The 17,171-nt window shown below is 30.1% G+C and overlaps 2 protein-coding genes across 7 annotated transcripts in view; both read right to left on the minus strand.

The window, feature by feature from the left end:
• Nucleotides 1–1,978: 1,978 nt before the first annotated feature.
• LOC149879128 (uncharacterized) lies at nucleotides 1,979–5,666 on the minus strand. Of its 2 annotated transcripts, XM_090071682.1 has the most exons (8): nucleotides 5,527–5,666; nucleotides 4,993–5,060; nucleotides 4,655–4,905; nucleotides 4,186–4,330; nucleotides 3,919–4,074; nucleotides 3,119–3,343; nucleotides 2,459–2,574; nucleotides 1,979–2,380 (listed from the first exon to the last, which is right to left on the minus strand). In XM_090071682.1, exons 1-8 carry the CDS (start codon nucleotides 5,531–5,533, stop codon nucleotides 2,167–2,169), a joined length of 1,182 nt encoding a protein of 393 aa, XP_089927808.1. In that variant the 5' UTR covers nucleotides 5,534–5,666; the 3' UTR covers nucleotides 1,979–2,166. The 2 variants fall into 2 exon arrangements, with proteins under 2 accessions (XP_089927808.1, XP_089927809.1); XM_090071683.1 differs by lacking the exon at nucleotides 3,919–4,074.
• A 2,371-nt stretch (nucleotides 5,667–8,037) lies between these two features.
• LOC145181853 (uncharacterized) overlaps nucleotides 8,038–17,171 on the minus strand; it is a 38,250-nt gene continuing 29,116 nt past the window's right edge. For 3 of the 5 annotated variants that reach the window (XM_090071688.1, XM_090071690.1, XM_090071689.1), the window contains exons 2-8: nucleotides 17,098–17,153; nucleotides 16,621–16,871; nucleotides 16,401–16,545; nucleotides 15,749–15,904; nucleotides 14,881–15,102; nucleotides 12,834–12,949; nucleotides 8,038–9,397 (exon numbers count right to left, since the gene is read on the minus strand). In XM_090071688.1, coding sequence (XP_089927814.1) covers nucleotides 9,193–9,397; nucleotides 12,834–12,949; nucleotides 14,881–15,102; nucleotides 15,749–15,904; nucleotides 16,401–16,545; nucleotides 16,621–16,871; nucleotides 17,098–17,118 — 1,116 coding nt within the window. In that variant the 5' untranslated portion in view covers nucleotides 17,119–17,153 and the 3' untranslated portion in view covers nucleotides 8,038–9,192. Of the gene's footprint in view, nucleotides 9,398–12,833; nucleotides 12,950–14,880; nucleotides 15,103–15,748; nucleotides 15,905–16,400; nucleotides 16,546–16,620; nucleotides 16,872–17,097; nucleotides 17,154–17,171 lie in introns of those variants that run through there. The other 2 variants (XM_090071692.1, XM_090071691.1) reach the window with 2 other exon arrangements.

Below are 17,171 nucleotides of genomic sequence, written 5' to 3' on the forward strand. Positions count from 1 at the left end.
TTAGAAGAGAAAATGTAGAGTTGAAACGTTGCGTTCGCCGCGAGAAAGCAACATATACATTGTTAATAATTTTTATCGCATATAATTTATAAAATCTATCTTCATTTAATTTATAATAATAAAACTATTTTGGTAATTGGGGAATATTTATACTTGGGGATTTTATTACCCATGTTCTTTTTTTATATTATTTGTTATTATATTGTTATCTATTTATTGTTTGTTAATTTTGTTAAATAACAGAAAAACATTTTGTAAAATTACAAAGATAAAAGTAACCTTATTATGAGTTCAGACAGAACAAAACGTAGAAAAACTGCTGCTGAAATAGCAAAAAATGTGAAAGAAGTATCATGCAATGATTCCGAGTTGTTGAATAATATTTTAGTGTTTTAACTCTTCTAAATCCAATTGTCAAAAATACTTTTTTACCCGAGTCTTCTCCTAAAAATCCCGAAAATTAATGCTGGTCGGATGACAATATAAATTTACCTTTTACTAACTCTATCATTAGTTTTGAAGAATCTAGTGATAACATCGAATGGAAAGCATAGTGCTATAAATAATTTGCTTCAGAATTTGCAAAAATCAAATTTAGGTTTGCCTAAAGATGCTAGAACACTTCTTAGAACTGATCGAAACATTATTACTGCTTCTGTAGCTGGTGGTGAATATTTTTATATAGAAATAAAAAATTGGTTATCTTTGCTCCTAAATAAATCTTCAATTTAATCTGATATTACACAGCTTACAATTCACAGAAATGTTGATGGTATTCCTTTATTTAACACCCCAAATATTTCTCTCTGGCTAATTCTTGGTTCGATTGTAGAACTTGAAGGTAACACAATTTATCAAGCAAAACATGGCCTATTTAATGACATCTAAGCAAGCGCAACAGTGAAGCTTGATTGGCCAACGAGGCAAAATCAAATTTTGAGCACTGCAACACTTTCAGATTTTGTTTAGTAAGTATTCACTTCAAATTTGTATGCCCTCATTTAACAGCGACATATTAATCTTGAGTTATTTATTTAAATCACAACATTTAGCCCAGAAAAGTAATATTTTTTAAATGGTGTAATAATAATAATAATTTAACATGTATACTGCGGCATCAACATAATTGTTGTATATGTATTTAGGTGCTGCTAAACAGAACTTTGCCACTAAGGACTAACGGGTTCTGTTTGCTATCCCTTCTGAATACCATTTGGGTCCCGGCTGGAGCCCGGCTGGGTCCCGTTTGCGTTTTCTGGCGGATATCCCGGACGGGTCCCGTCTGGATCCCGCAGACAAAATCCGGCGGGATCCGTCTGGATTACCCGTACGGGCCCCGTCCTGCGCCCCGGCTAGGACCCACCCGGGTACCTTACGGGCTGGCTAGCTGGGTCGTAGCTAAAAATTCGTTGTTCTTTCGTAGCAGTGTATAGCAGTCATCAAAAAGGTTTTTCCAACTGAAATTTGGAAATCTAAACATTTTTTGGTTTTTCCAACTGAAATTTGAAATTTAAACATTTTTTGCCCAGAGCTTAAAAAAAGGGAGGGAGAGTGCGAAAGTAAAAGAGCGCCATTTAAATTTCTAAATTCACTTACAACATCTAAAACCTTTTTCTTGTTTTTGTTTTACGTTTTGTGAGAATAGTTTTCAACGTGCTCGAACAAATTTGAAACGGTACAATACACCCAAAAGATCCATTTGATAATACACTAGTCTAAGAAACCATCAAAAGTTTTTCACCCACTGCAAACATTGGTACGATACATAAAATAGTAGTTCAAAAAGAGCTTCAGCTTGTTCAAAGCAGTTATGTTTTTGCGTTATATATATATAAAAAAAAACGCATATAGAAATCTCCTTGCATCTTAAGAGAATCTTTATTTATTCCCACTTTCATGACCTGGGTATTTTTGTTATGGGAAGTTGGCCTTATTATGTTTACATAAAACCTGTCTGATTTGAAAAACAACAATATTCTGGCATACGGCTAACACTTTATCCCATAATTCATAGCTCCATAGTCAGCATTTACAACTTGTAGAATTTCTAAACCTTAGTTTACACATTTTTTCATCTCTTATACAAATATAAAATGATATAATTGTTTAACATCTTATTTATGCTCATCATGATACTGCAAACTCACAAAGTTACATTTGACTGTTTCATAAAAACGAACTTAACTGTACTGATGTGAGCGAGTTTTCACGGCTACATTTGATTGAGTTGCATTTTGAAGTTCCCAAACAATCTTCGTCGTTTTTATTGCATATGACTTGCCATGAACTATCAGGCTTTCGCTTATTGTATAAGCATTTCTTTTTGCTAACATCGATTTGTATATTTTCATACCAGGAATCGTTTTTTATTAGCCCGGTTCTAAAAAATAAAAATCTACCTGGTTTATCATTTTTTAGAGTTTTAATGAAACACGGTACTAAAAGTAAATTCTCTTACTTATTGAATCTCAGCTTAAGAATCTTCCCAAACGCAGAAGGGTTTTTATACTTTTTCGTCATTTTGTACCAGATTTCTTTAGCCGTTTTCTTTTTCTTTCGACGAACATTATATTTCTGAAACAAAAATGAGTTGTAAATTGGGCAAACACTAAAATAAAATCAGTTTAATTAGAACCTCACGAAGAATCTACTCTAAATTACCCTAACTTAAAACTTCTATCATTTGATCTAAAATGCAAAAATATTTCCTCATATTACTCTTTACTGAATAATCAAGTGCTAATCTGTTTGCTAATTCTTAAAAAATTACCCGCTTTAACCATTATGAAGTTTTAAGAATAGTAAAAAGTCAAGTTCTCATGTTAACATTTTCTAAAAAATATTTTGGGCTTAACATCAAAAATTGTGATGTAAACTAGCCTTTACCACAAGATTATTTTTAATGAGCTTTTGAACCACGATTTTTTGCGCATTTTAAATTTTTATTACTTTATTGAATTCCATTTAGAATCATTTTTTTTTCCTTACTAACAAACGGTACCTGCTTTTGAAATAATTGAGTTAAACGAAAAAAAACTTTACTGTTTTTGCATCGACGAAAAAAGTACTTAAAATTTAACAAAGATTTTTTTTTTACTAGTTTTAATTATTTACTCACAAACGCAGGCGTCAAATGCATCGGAAAAAGAAAGTTGCCAAGACCTTGAACAATCAGAGTGCCGCGGTAATAAAAGTGTCCACTTGTTACATGCTGGTGAGTTCCGACAACGACATCAAAATGAGGAGTTAAGCTTTCAGTAGCTTTTTTGAAGAGTGAGAATACACTGGGTAAAACAGTGTATTCTTGGTCCCAATGCAGAAATGCTAACACAATGTCCACACTCTAAAAATAGTTTTTAAACATAGTTATATATATATATATATATATATATATATATATATATATATATATATATATATATATATATATATATATATATATATATATATATATATATGTAAATCTTTTAAAAGATCATATTAAAAGATGTTAAAATATTTTTTTAAACTATTAATATTAAGTATTTTTTAACATACATCTCTAAGTAAATTAAGCTCAAATGAAAAGATGTAACTTCAGATCAGTTAATTCCGCTCCAAATCTGGTTTTGCTTGACGATCAAAATAACTAAGGTCATTTTTGAAAAGTAACATAAGATACAGATTCTTTGATCAATTTTTGTATTAATATTTTAAATATTTTTTTGAAATTTTGAATTATCGAGAGCTATTCTGAACACCAAACGAAGTTTTTCATGCGTATGAATTAATAAGGTAAGTCTGACTCCATCTATGAGGAATGAGTTAAAATATTCCTTGTCACTAAAACATTCTTATGAAGCTACATGCAATCATGATGTAGAAATTGTTATCGGCAGTACTTGTTGGAACAATTATATTATATAATTCAACGTTTACCTTTCTTAGTTCAATAGCCTCTTCTTTAGCCATACTATAGTTTAGAAGTGCTACCCCAAGATCACTCATATTTCTAACTTTAAAACAACCTTTTTCATTTGCACAATATGATAAAAGACCAATCGAAATATTGTTTGCATACAAAATTACAGGTTTCTAAAATAAACCGAAGCTATAATTTCATATGACACGCGTACGTATCTGCCAAACAATAAAAACGTTTTTACCCAAAGCAATCACTAAGTTTTATTAACAAAATATTTTTACTTGTTTCGCCGTTTTGTTACTATTTAGTGTAACACCGCTGTAAAATATGTTGGCCTTCTCGATTGCTTCAATGGTCTGGTTCATGTCCTCTTCGAAATCCATAAAATGGTTGTTTGCTAAACTGACTGCGCTGACATTTAAATATCTAAAAAGATATTATAATAGCAAAAAATACAAATATTTACCAAATAAACACAAACAAAAAATGCGAGTAAGTAATATAAATAAGTAATACAAATAAATAACACAAATAAATAACACAAATAAATAACACAAATGACTATTATTTAAATAAATAAAAAATTGTCTAGACACTTAAAAGCCTTTTATCAAAATTTACAGAATAACAACTTTGAAGATTAATCTTTAATGATCTCTTTAAAACATAAAACATTATGATCACACAGAATGACACAGAACAAACTTTAATGATTGAGTTTTCATGGTCACACTTTAAAAAAAGACTCACTTTAAAGCTTGGATAGAATCAGGCTCTGCTAGAAGATGAACTGGCTTTTTTTTCAGCAGTGGTTTTGGAACATTTTTAAGATTTCCGACGGGGCTTTCGAAATTTGCAATAATATGGTCAACATCCTGAAATTCAGTTTTAATCTTCTCGAAAGATCCGTTGTAAGTACACTGTCCATTTTTCACAGTATTGTAAACAATACCAGCAAAACTTATGTCTCCAACAAACGCAATCGTCGCAACACCGGAGCACTACTTGTAATGAAATAAAATTTAAATCATCAGATATGTTGTATCTATTCAAAAATATATATATATATATATATTCTTAGCAGTTACCTTAATTGACTCCATTATTACCAATAATAACATTCCTGATGCTGCTCTTCTCGTTTGGAGAAAAACATCTTTCAATGAAAAAAAATCAATTTCGAAGTGAAAGAATGATGATGTTAGAGATGATTATGTCATAACTAATGACTAAGGATCGACACTTTTAAAATTATTTTTATATATATTTTTTAATTACTTTTGGACATCGCACAAAGTTTTAAAAAAATTTTTTAAACTGACTCATTTTCGTTTTAGCTGCATTTCATTTTTTTTTTTTGTTGACTTGAATAATAAATGTAATATATGAAAATTTATGATAAAAGAACGAATAATGTGACTATTACCAAAAGAAAGAATGTGACTATTACCCAAAAGAAAGAAAAGAAACTATCTACATCAACTCTATTTGTAAGAAGCTATCAATTTCGTTTACCGTAAAAACCAAATAAGACTTAAGCTGACCCTATTCAAAAAAAAAAGTTTTTAATGAAAAAAACTGTTTGATGGCTTTTTTATTGCTCAATATCTTCATTAACTTACTGATCATTTTTTTAGCACACGATCGAAGTTTAAGATTCTACCAGCCTTTTATTGCAGATGTTTCTCGAAGATGAATTTCAATGTGCTCAAGTTATTTCTAAACCTGAAGAATTTTAACTAAATTTTAAACTTTGATCAAAACTAATAACATTTTTAAAACTAATTTTTCTTTTTAATTGAATCACTTTTTTTCATTAAGCTTTAAACTTTTTTTGCTCCTTTTGAGAATAGAAACTGGGTGTTCAATTGGTTGCCAAATCCAGCATTTCTTTGAAGGTTAATCCAGTTTCGTGTGATTGTAGGGGAGAGGGGGGCAGCTTTGAACATTTTTTAAATTTTTTTTTGTTTGCCAATATTTTACCACTTTTTTTCTTCTGAAAAGTCAAAACAATGATTAAGGAATACAACTGCAGTTCTTTAAAAAATTCTGAGCTAAAAATGAAGTAAAAATTCTTATTTCTTTAACATGCGTGAAAATGTTTAAAACTGCCCCAACCTGGGGCAGCTTTGAAATTACCTGGGGCAGCTTTTAATTTAAGCTGCAAATAGAAGCAAGTTTAAAAAAAAGAAACAAACTTTGAAAACTAATTAAACCTTAAACTTCAAGAAAACACAATTATACCGGTAAATGGAGATGGATTTAGTTCTTTTGCTTGTATACATGTTAAGCCATAATATTCTTTTAGAAAAAAAACTGTTGAATTCTTTTTTAAAATTTATTACAAAAGTACATTACAAGCTACATAGTTTATTCTCTAATAAATCAAAAAACGGCTATTTTCACTGCCATAAAAAATTGCGCAAGATAAACATACTTTAACGACTTTTTTTAACATAAAAACCATGCTATTAAGGTATTGCTTTTGTCAGCAAAAAGATCATGAACTTATTATTTTCAAAATGGCGAATATTAGGGTTTTTAATGGGATTTTTTACAACTTTGACTTCGAATTAGAGCACTTTTCGTTAATTTTCAGGCCAATGTTTTTACATTTTTCTGAATCAGCATAAAATTCTCTATCATAATCAATCATAAAAAAAAAAAAAAAAAGAAGGGGGGGGGGGGGGGAGAAACTGCAGTAGCGCCGAGTTTTGCTACAGTTGCACCTTTGGATTTAATATTTTCTCTATTTTCTACTTTAAAAGTATTAATTTTTGTGCTGATAAGTTAAGAAATCCACTTTGATTACTGAAATAAAACAGGTTATTTCTTTGTTTATAATATTTTACTTTTATACCACATAACATTGTATCTATATATTTAAGTTTTATTATATTCTATTTATATTTCAAAATTAAATGGTCCCAGTAACATGGTTATGGAAAATGCATCCATTAGCAGTAAATTTCCCACTGCACACCTTATTTTAGTTTTTTTTTTCTAAATAAATTAACAATAAAAGCTTAAGTAAATATTGAAGATAACTAACATACCATGTTGTGATAAAATAGAAGTGTTATTTATGTCAAGACTTCAAATGTATCAATAGCTCATTTAATGGTTTAAATTTTATATCATTTTGAACAGCCCATTTATGAAGAAAATTTTGAGTCTTAACGGATTGAGAAACAACATTTTCTAATTGATCAACTTTTTCTCCGTCTTCTTCTTTATCATCTTGTTGTTGTTCTTCTTCATCATCATCTTGTTACTTTTCTTTATCATCTTGCTTTTCTTCAAAATATTTTAAATTACCCATACCCTTAGATGTTGATACACAAGACACAAAAGAATTGGAGTTGGTATTTTCAACACTTACCACTTCCTCATTAGCATTAAATAATTTCTTAAAACTTCTATAATCTCTCATGTAATTTTTCATATAGTTCTTGCGCTTGCTTTCTACCCATACTTCATTCAAATTTTGTGTTATTAATCACACGAAACAAACATCATGAACTGTGCATTGATCACACTCATTTCTATAATAACTGGATAGCGCAACTCCGAGCAAAACTTCAAATTTTTTGACGCCAAAATCGCCATATTGGAAAGCTCCAAAAATTTAAATCCCGTAAGCTTTAAGTTCTGTTTTTCGGATTATCTCTTTAAATACACATATCAGATTTTAGCGTTCTGGGGCTTTCCAATATGGCGATTTTGGCGTCAATTTTGATATTAGAGATGCGCTATCCAGTTATTATAGAGATCAGTGATTGATCATCTCAGACAAAAATCTCAACTGAATGTTTGGATTTTACGTTAATTTCGTCATATATTCGCGGCGATCAAGTGGTGATTGAGTGGCGATCACTGGTGATCGCCACTCAATTACCACTAAGCAGTACTAAATCACCAGTGATGTGCGCATAGGGTATGTATCTATGTATATACATATAAATAAAGAATTGTGTAAAACACGCTCTTTACATGCACTTTCTTTAAATACACTGGTGAAAATCAAACGTCAATCAAAACAAAAAATTCACAACTATTGGCTGATTAATTATTGGTAAGTTATACTCGTGATTCTGTTTTGAGATTATGTCTTCTGAAATATAAAAAACAACTTTGTATAATTCAAATTATATTGATCAAACCAAAAACTTAAAACAAAATTATCTTTTTGAAAGAATAATAAGTTTGGTAATATTAAATACTTCCATCTTGAAGGTAAGACCAATACTCTAGTGAACTTGTAAACAACCATGTTTACATGTTTATGTGTTTGAATTAATTCCTATCTGCCAAGTAAAAATGTTTGTTTTCTTTCGCATAGGGAAGAACCTTAATAAATGGGACAATTATTGAATGGGACAAAATCAGATTCTTATAGAAGCATTGATGTAAGGATATTCGAATTCCTGTAACAAAGAGTGATAGAAACAAGAACTTAACTGACCGACTCATCCATCCTATTGCTCTATGACCGTAATGACAATCGATGTTATTGTGTTTTCGAATGTAAAAAGTAATTTTTAAAAACATTTTTTTTTTCTGATTTTGAAGCAATTTTTGAAATTACGGAAAATAAAATTCTATGCTTAAATAGATAGCAGTCTCTAGTACTACAGTGAGTAAAACATTCAAGCTTAATTAATGGTGTTTTTGGTGTGACTAGTCATTTTTGGATAAAGTGAAGCGCATATTGAATGGGACAAAATACTACCTATTGAATGAATTTAACAAAGTATCATTTACAGCTCAGCAAAGGGATGCTGCAGTCCCTTACTTTTATCCCCATGGGTAATGGGTATTATTTACACACTTTTATACTGCAATATTTTACTTAAATAAAAATAACTAAATATGATATTCTAAAATGAGAAAGTTCTACTTTGATTGAAATTTAATTAGAGTTAAAATGTTTAAAGTTAAAAATATTTTTTGTGTGGTCTTTATGTATGCATCTATATATTTAACTACATTTACAATTAATAAACTAATTTGAAAAATGATTGAATTAAATACGTTTATTTTTAATTCTTTTGTGTTTGTCCCATTCAATGGACATACTTAATGAATGGGACAAATGTCATGCTCCAATAAAACTCGTTTTTACCAATAGTCAAAAGCAAATCCAATTTTTTTGTTTAACTATATCATTGAGCAAGAGTCGGTGGTTATCAAACATATTTAAATATATATATTAAACAATTTTATCTGCGTTTAAAAAGCATTTTGCAAAAACTGTCCCATTCATTGAGGTTTTCCCCTATTCATAATCAAACTCCATCAGTCTGCAATTTCTTTTTTTTACGAGTGCATTTGGCTGGATTGCAATTTGAAGTTCCCATACAATCTTCGTCGTTTTTATTGCATAAAACTTGCCATGAACTATCAGGCTTTCGCTTATTGTATAAGCATTTCTTTTTGTTAACATCGATTTGTATATTTTCGTACCATGAATCATCTTTTATCAATCCCTTTCTAAATGAAAAAAAAGTTGTACTATTAGTCTTCTTCTTAGGAAGCGATGGAACAAATAAAAAGCGTGTATTGCATCACTTCAAAAGGTGACGTGTACTTATTTCTTTTCTATTTTGAATTTCATGATAGGCGTCCATTATTTCATCACAATGCAAAAAAATGCATGTTCTTTCTATTCATTGATTTCCTCCAAACGAAATCTGAGTGAAATCTTCAAAAATATAGTTTACGCAATCTTTAAATTTAACACATAATGATAAAACAGCCCTAATAAATTAAACACATAATTTCTCATGATAAAACAGCCCTAATAAATTTAACGCATAATTATAATGATAAAACAGCCCTAATAAATTTTAAACATTTTAGAATTAAAATGCTTAACGTGAACCTTTGATACGTTCACTTGAGAACATAATCGGACATCAGTTGCATAATTGTTACCCAAATATTTTGGTATTTTATTAGAACATGTTCAACAAAAGGCGTTCTTAACTGTTGCTTTCATTCTCTTAGTTCGGTCTTTTATTAGTTCGGTCTTTTTAATATTGTACTATTTCCAAAGATTTAGATACAAAGCAACATACAGTGGGCCAGTAGGTAGACAAAATTGGAAAAATTTACGTTTTCTATTCTCTGGAACTTTTTTATTTTTAGTTTCGACATGTATTAAGCAATATTTTTTGTTAGCTAATTTATATTAAATCCCTTAGTTTTGTTGACTCGGAGTATTTGAACATTGCAATTTAAAAAAAAAAAAAAATTCGGTATCATCAACGCTGTGTGATATTTCATTTACATCTTTGTCGTTATGAAAACGAATTACTTCAAGGTTATTTTAGCGTATTCAGAGGTAAGACAAAACCAATTGTTACATGAATTTATCATAGGTTGTTATCTTAGTAAACTTTAAAACGTAAACTAAAGTAAGCAAAAACTTTGAAGATCTGATAGCAAAGGCCAAGGGTGTTGGTACAGACTAATTAGAAGAAAAAAATTTTTTAGGAAAATAATTGTTTGCTAGACTGTAACTGATGAATGACACACATTAATATGTGCTTTCTAACATCCATTTGAGCAATAGGATGTTTAAATTGAGTTTCGATTGATTGTCCCCATAAGTCCCTACTCTAATTTATGGTTTAATTTAAATAGTCAGTTGTCCTCGCAGCATAAGTATTATAATATTAACATGTCAAGTGAAAATGTTTATTACTAAGATAACCTTTTTGTTTTACATATGCTTTTATTAAACCTAGACATTCATGATTTTCTCAAAGAAAGCAATTCAAAAGTTTTGAAAAGAAGTTTAAGTCAGCTTCATTTTTATAATTGTCAGAAAAAACAGATTAAGAACCAACTACAAGTAGATGTGGTCGAAAACCAATTAGTGTAGATATGCTTTTAATAAAAGTAAAAAGCGGATTGTATCTAGCTTGCTTGAATCTCATTTATCCAATGAAGTACTTTTTGCTGCTAGTAAAAAATTAAGAGATGAATCTAATGTTATAGCTGCCGAGAAGGTTTTCTAGTATTTCAAATACAGATAAAGCAAGTAAATATTTAGCAGATGAAGCTCTGGCATTAATAATTGATACTCTTTTGAAAAAATCTTTCTATTAAATGACTAAAAGTGGCAAAGTCAGAGTGTTATCCTGAAAGTATAACAATTGAGGACTATTCAGCTATTCAGCGTACATTACAAATAATTTGTGCAGTTCAAGAACCTGTGCTGAGGGACATGATTATGAGAGACATGGCAATAAAGATAATGAATCTCATGTTTAAGGGTTTGATAGTGCCACTATCTAAAGCATTTTTTAACAAGTTTAATCAGAACCTGACATCAGAGCAGAGATTTTAAATATGTAAAATATTCGTTATTTGCGTAGAGCTATTGGATCTGATTAGATCTCACAAAAGCAATCAAATGGTATCTTTTAGAGAAATTTAAAGCCATCGTCGACAGCCTACTCAAGACCCATAAGATTTTCATGCCAGAAGGAGTCTAAAGAATCTGTGCTCGAAGAATATCAGTACATTAAAAGTAAGATAGAAGGCTTGGGTATGATTGTACTAGATATTTAGGTATCTCCAACTGAAGTGAAGTGCATTATTGAACTAACAATGATTGATAGGATGATCCTAACTGTATTATCTGGAACAACTAACTCATTCTAATGTTGCTCAGTTTGTGGTGTGTCTCCAAAAAATACGAACAGTCTTAATATCTTTAATAAAGAAAATACTCATAGAGAATTCAAATATGATCTCTCCAGCCTCAAGGCCTGGATTCCATTTTTTGAGATGGTTTTGCAGGTTGCATATAAAAAAAAAAGTTCCTTGGAACTTGCTTCTTTTTTATATGCACATTGCATATAAAAAAGAAGCAAGTTCTGAGGAAGACAAAGAAAAGGTGTTTGTGACAAAGAAGAATAGTACTGACTTAATTAACAAAATGTGACTTGCAATTGGTTTCCCCAAAAGTGGTGGTTTGGAACAAACAACGATGATAATACTTCAAGGCGTGTTTTTGCAGAATATGAAAAAACTGCTAAAGTTTTTTGTGTTGATCAAAACCTTATATTCAGATTTTGCATTACTTAGGTAACACTATCTTCAGGGTATGAAATATGTCAAATGCAAGAATTATTGTTTTGACAGTATTAGACTATATGTATTACTTTACCCATGATATTACATGGCTCAATTTGTTCAAAAAGTGCTGATGCATGGACATGACATAGTTCAACAATAGATATTACCCATAGGACTTACATCTGAAGAAGATCAAAAGGCAAGAAATAAAGACTTAAAAAATTATCACGAAAATATGAGTCAAAAGACATCCAGAAGTGCAACAAATACTGATCTGATCTATAGACTCCTTGTTTCCAATGACCATGTTATTTCATCACTGAGCAAATCAACATTAGGCCGAAAAAATCATAACACATTTCTTTTAGGTGTTTTGCAATTACTTAAGCGATCTTCGCGATATTATTGTTTAACAAATTTCAAATTGGCAATGTTTTATTACACTATTTTTTGTTTTTTATTATTGTCGTTAAAACATTAAACACTTAAACGTCTAATTCTTACTCAAAATAAGTGGGTTAAAAATCAGTGTAACTAAGGAAAAGATCCGGCTGCTAAGCATCATGGGTATCCATAACAACCAGAAATCAAAATAATGTCACAATTGGAACAATTCTTAAATTAGTTTATAAAGTTAAGATGGGCATCAAATCTTTTATATGTGATAAGTGATTAACTTTTTCCAGTAAATGTGAATTCTAGCCCACTGTGTAGTATCACAAAAGGCGTTCTTAAGTATTGCTTTCAATCTCTTAGTTCGGTCTTTTAATATTTCGGTCTGAGATTCAGATAAAAAACGACATCACAAAAAAAAAAGATAAGTAAAGAGTAAATATACTTATTAAACTTCAGCTTGAGAATCTTTCCGACAGACGAAGGGTTTTTGTACTTTTTGGTCATTTTGTACCAGGATTTTTCGGTGTTCTTTTGCGGTGTTTTGCCGATATTATATTTCTAAATATAAATTCTAAAACATAAGTTATTATCATATTTTTTTTTACAGTTTTTTACTCAAATATTTTATTCTAAGTTAAGCGAGAAACTGACTAAACTTATTTCCAATTAGGTGAACGTAGATCTATTATTAACTGCGAATTAAAATACCTTGTTTAAATTCGGTCCTTTGAGTATAGAAAACTAGTTTTTAAACTTGGTCATTCACTACTCCTTTTTTTTTTTAGAGGTTTTCACTTGAAGTTATCTTTTCTATCAGTAAAACTGTAGAGATTTGCTGGTTAAATGGACGTTAGCAAGTTAAAGCGTTGGAAAAAAAAGAATCAAGAAGACGACAGCTGCTCCTGTGCTGTTTGCCGCCTAGGAAGGATGCTAGAAGTACCCATAAGCTAAATCTTTCTAAATTCACCTATAAAGAAACTGAGAAGATTCCAAGAGTGAAAAGGAATTTGCTTTGCTCAGAATGCATTAAAACAGTTAGTTCATGCATTCGTTATTAGATGATAATGCTAGGCATTGTTGAAAATGTAATGGAGAACCATCACAATCTAAACATACTCTTCCAACTCCTTTACCTCAATTAATGATGTTTATATTGGCCTCTTACCTCAAGCTTATCAGTATCATCCTTGGCTTATTTGTAAGTACTCCTACATCCTTACTTTGGCTTTAGATCCAATGTGAATTCAAAGTGAGCCAACTTTACCAAAATACCAACTTTTTTTTTTTTTTTTTTGTAAATATTGATACAAAATGACAAAAGTTTTTCAAAAATTCAAGACGATTGGAAAGTAACAAAAGTTCTCTCAAAACATGTCTTACAAAAAATATAGAAAGCGACTTATCACTCGGTTTATTTCAGTTTAATTTTTTTTTACTTGGTGAATCTTTTAAGTTCATGTTTTTAATTTTAAAATAAATCTTTTTTCGTCATCCCAATATGATTAGTAATTAACGTAGATATGTAAACGTTTTACTCACAGCGAAGAACTGTCTCAAAATACGGACAAAAAAAGGATAATTTTTCTTCACGCTATTAAGACGGCGCCGAAACACCTGTGTTTTTTATATGAATGAAGTGACCATAGTAGCAAGTAATTATCACTTTGTATGATTTTTTTTGTTGACAATTGCAAAATGTCATCGAACCAACGTAGCAACGAGAAATTCTATTATAAACTAATATGTCAATCACAAATAAGCTGCCAGTTTTCCATCAAGTGCTTTGTGTAATTATTTACATCACTAAAAAAGTCTCAAAATGCAAAAAAAAAATAAAATAGTAATATAAATGCGTGCCCTGAAGACCTCATAAATAATCATCTTGAAAACTCAGAAATTTAACAATAAACACTTTTAGTGAATTTTAAATACCCCACTTTGAAGCACTAAAGACACAATCTTGAGTATTGAGTATCACTTTTATGTTTAACTACTGCGATATTATATATCTGATATTTTGATTTATATATCTGATTTTTTATTCTTCTGAAACTACTGCTCTATAGTTATATACTTTGAATATTGCAAATTTTTTTCATTCGGTGCAGCAACGGAAAACCCTGAAATAACTCAACATGAGAGATAATTAATGCACTACATAATTAATGCACTGAGCGAATATTTACAGCAGTCCGAATGATGTATAATTCGTTACACACAAATTTTAGATCTTAACAACGAAGGATAATTTTTAATTTACTATTTTCGATTGTTTGAGGTCAAAAAATTAAATTAATTTAATCTTTTAAAAAATAATTTCAATCTTTCATTGTAATCTTAATTTTAATCGTTCGCAAAAGCTTTGTAAGTCTTTCCTCTCGTGTATAAAAAGTTTCACTTCATTTGTATTTTTACAGCAACATTAAAAACAGTGCAAACAAAAATTAACTGATGACTTAAAGATTCCAATAAATAATTTACAGACTTACATACGCTGGTGTTAAGTGCATTGGAAATAGAAAATTGCCGAGTCCTAGCACGATCAGCGTTCCTTGGTAATAAAAGTGTCCACTGGGTACATGCTGGTGCATTCCAACAATTACATCAAAATGCGGGATCAAGTATTTAGTTGCATTTAAAAGCAAAAATTTATTAGGTAAAATAGTGTACTCATCATCCCAGTGTAGAAATGCAATAACAGCGTCAACCCTCTAAATATAAAATAAAACTCGTAAAAGCTACATTAATAATTACTATATTTCAGGATTCGTCCCATCAAACATTTTTGCTCATTCTCTTTTACATTTAGGTCACTGCGTTTTTGTTAGTGAATCACTATTTGCAATAATCTAAGTTATTTAAAGTTCTTATAAACACAAAATACATTGATATTAATGATTTAACTATTGCTCTTATTAAACCGAAAGAAGTAATCAAGAACTTTTGCAGTAATACGTCAGGTCAGTAAAATGAGCTTTTAACCAATTTTCCTTTCACAAGAACGTAGGATAGATTCTGACCTTTCGTTAAATAAATTCTTCTAACAATCGCTTTTAACCCTGGACATTAATGTTCTAGTTTAGCCTTTATCCAGTTTTGTAAGCTGAAAACCGATTCAACTCGATCATTCCGAAATGTTTTTTTTTAAATAAAAGTTAGAGGGTTTTCAATCAGGTGTTAAACATGTAATCAGGCATTAAGCACGTAGAAAGCGGTCCCTTTATGCCTTGTAAAAGCGAAGCTATCATCTCATTGCTGAGCTGTCCCTCTGTTGGTTCTTTGTAATAAGGTGGAAACTAATATAATTAATAATTACTTGATATCCAATATACAAGCATAGAATTTACTTGTATATACCTTTTTCAGTTCGATAGCCTCGTTTCTTGCCGAACTATAGTTAAGTACTGCTACCCCAATGTCGCTCTTGTTTCTGACATTATAGCAGCCTTCTTCATTTGTGCAATAAGATAAAAGACCAATCGAGATGTTGTTTGCATACAAAATGACCGCTTTCTAAAGTAAAGTTAAAAATATTTTTAAATTCATTTAAAGACTCAAAAAATACATACTCTTGTTTGTGTTTGGTATAGTTTAAACCTAAAAAGTCTTTAAACTGTTTTTGTTTTCTAATCGTCTTCGCATCGCTTTCGTATTGTTATCGTTCTCTGATTGGTAAAACCAACTTAAGACTGCGACTTCTGAGACCTCGTTTCGTTAGCGATCGATTCAGGAATACTAGGCAAGTTTGAAAGTTTGAAAGAATGCTTAGATTATAAGGAATTTTAAATAAACTTCGACGGCTAATGGCATTAGATGGGCCCCTAAGTCACCGGAATAGTTTACTGAAAATTCAATAAAACCTTCATTAAGTAAACGCTAAACGCTCTCAAAGAAGAAATCAGGTTGCGCAATAAAAAGCTAATTTTTGACAGCGTTGTTTTAAAGTATCGTGCTTTTAAAGAAACGTTCGTTCTTCTTTGAATAGTCAGTAAAAATGATAAATTGTTACTTGTTGAGCTGCTCTGGAATTTGTTTTTGTTACACCGCTGTATTGTATATTCGCTTTCTCAATTGCTTTAATGGTCTGATTCATAGTGTCATTGAAATCCATAAAATGATTGTTTGCTAAACTGACTGCGCTAACGTTTAGATAGCTAAAAAGAATTAAAAACTCAATTGAAGTTATTTTCAGGACTTGCATTTTTTCAGAAAAATGAATAAAAACGCACGTTAAAGCCTGGACACAATCAAGATCTGCTAAAAGATATACTATCTTGTCTTTTATCAATGGTTTTGGAGCTGCTTTAAGATCGCCGACAGGGCTTTCAAAGTTTGCTATTATGTGATCAACACCTGTAAATTCCTTTTTGATTTTTTCGAAAGATTCGTTGTATGTGCAGTGACCATTTTTGACATTGTTATACGTAATTCCACTAAAATTGATATCTCCCACTAATGCAACAGTCGCAATTCCTGAACACTTTAAGAAAATTTAAATCTAAACGCAACTTACATTTTTCTTTTTGTTTAAATATATATTTATAAGTGTGTGTGTTTATATATATATTTATATATATATACATACATATATATATATATATATATATATATATATATATATATATATAAGCTCCATAATGGTAAATATTTTGTAAATAGTCTTTATATACATATATGTATATAAAGACTATTTACAAAATATTTACCATTATGGAGCTTATTGTCATTATTATTATTCCAAGTAATGTTTGTTGCCTTTGATCTATAGTTATCAAACACA

Source organism: Hydra viridissima, unplaced genomic scaffold, assembly GCF_058129835.1.
Source record: "Hydra viridissima isolate aposymbiotic clone 2 unplaced genomic scaffold, HvirCarnegie_v1 scaffold_14, whole genome shotgun sequence".
Lineage (NCBI taxonomy): Eukaryota > Metazoa > Cnidaria > Hydrozoa > Anthoathecata > Hydridae > Hydra > Hydra viridissima.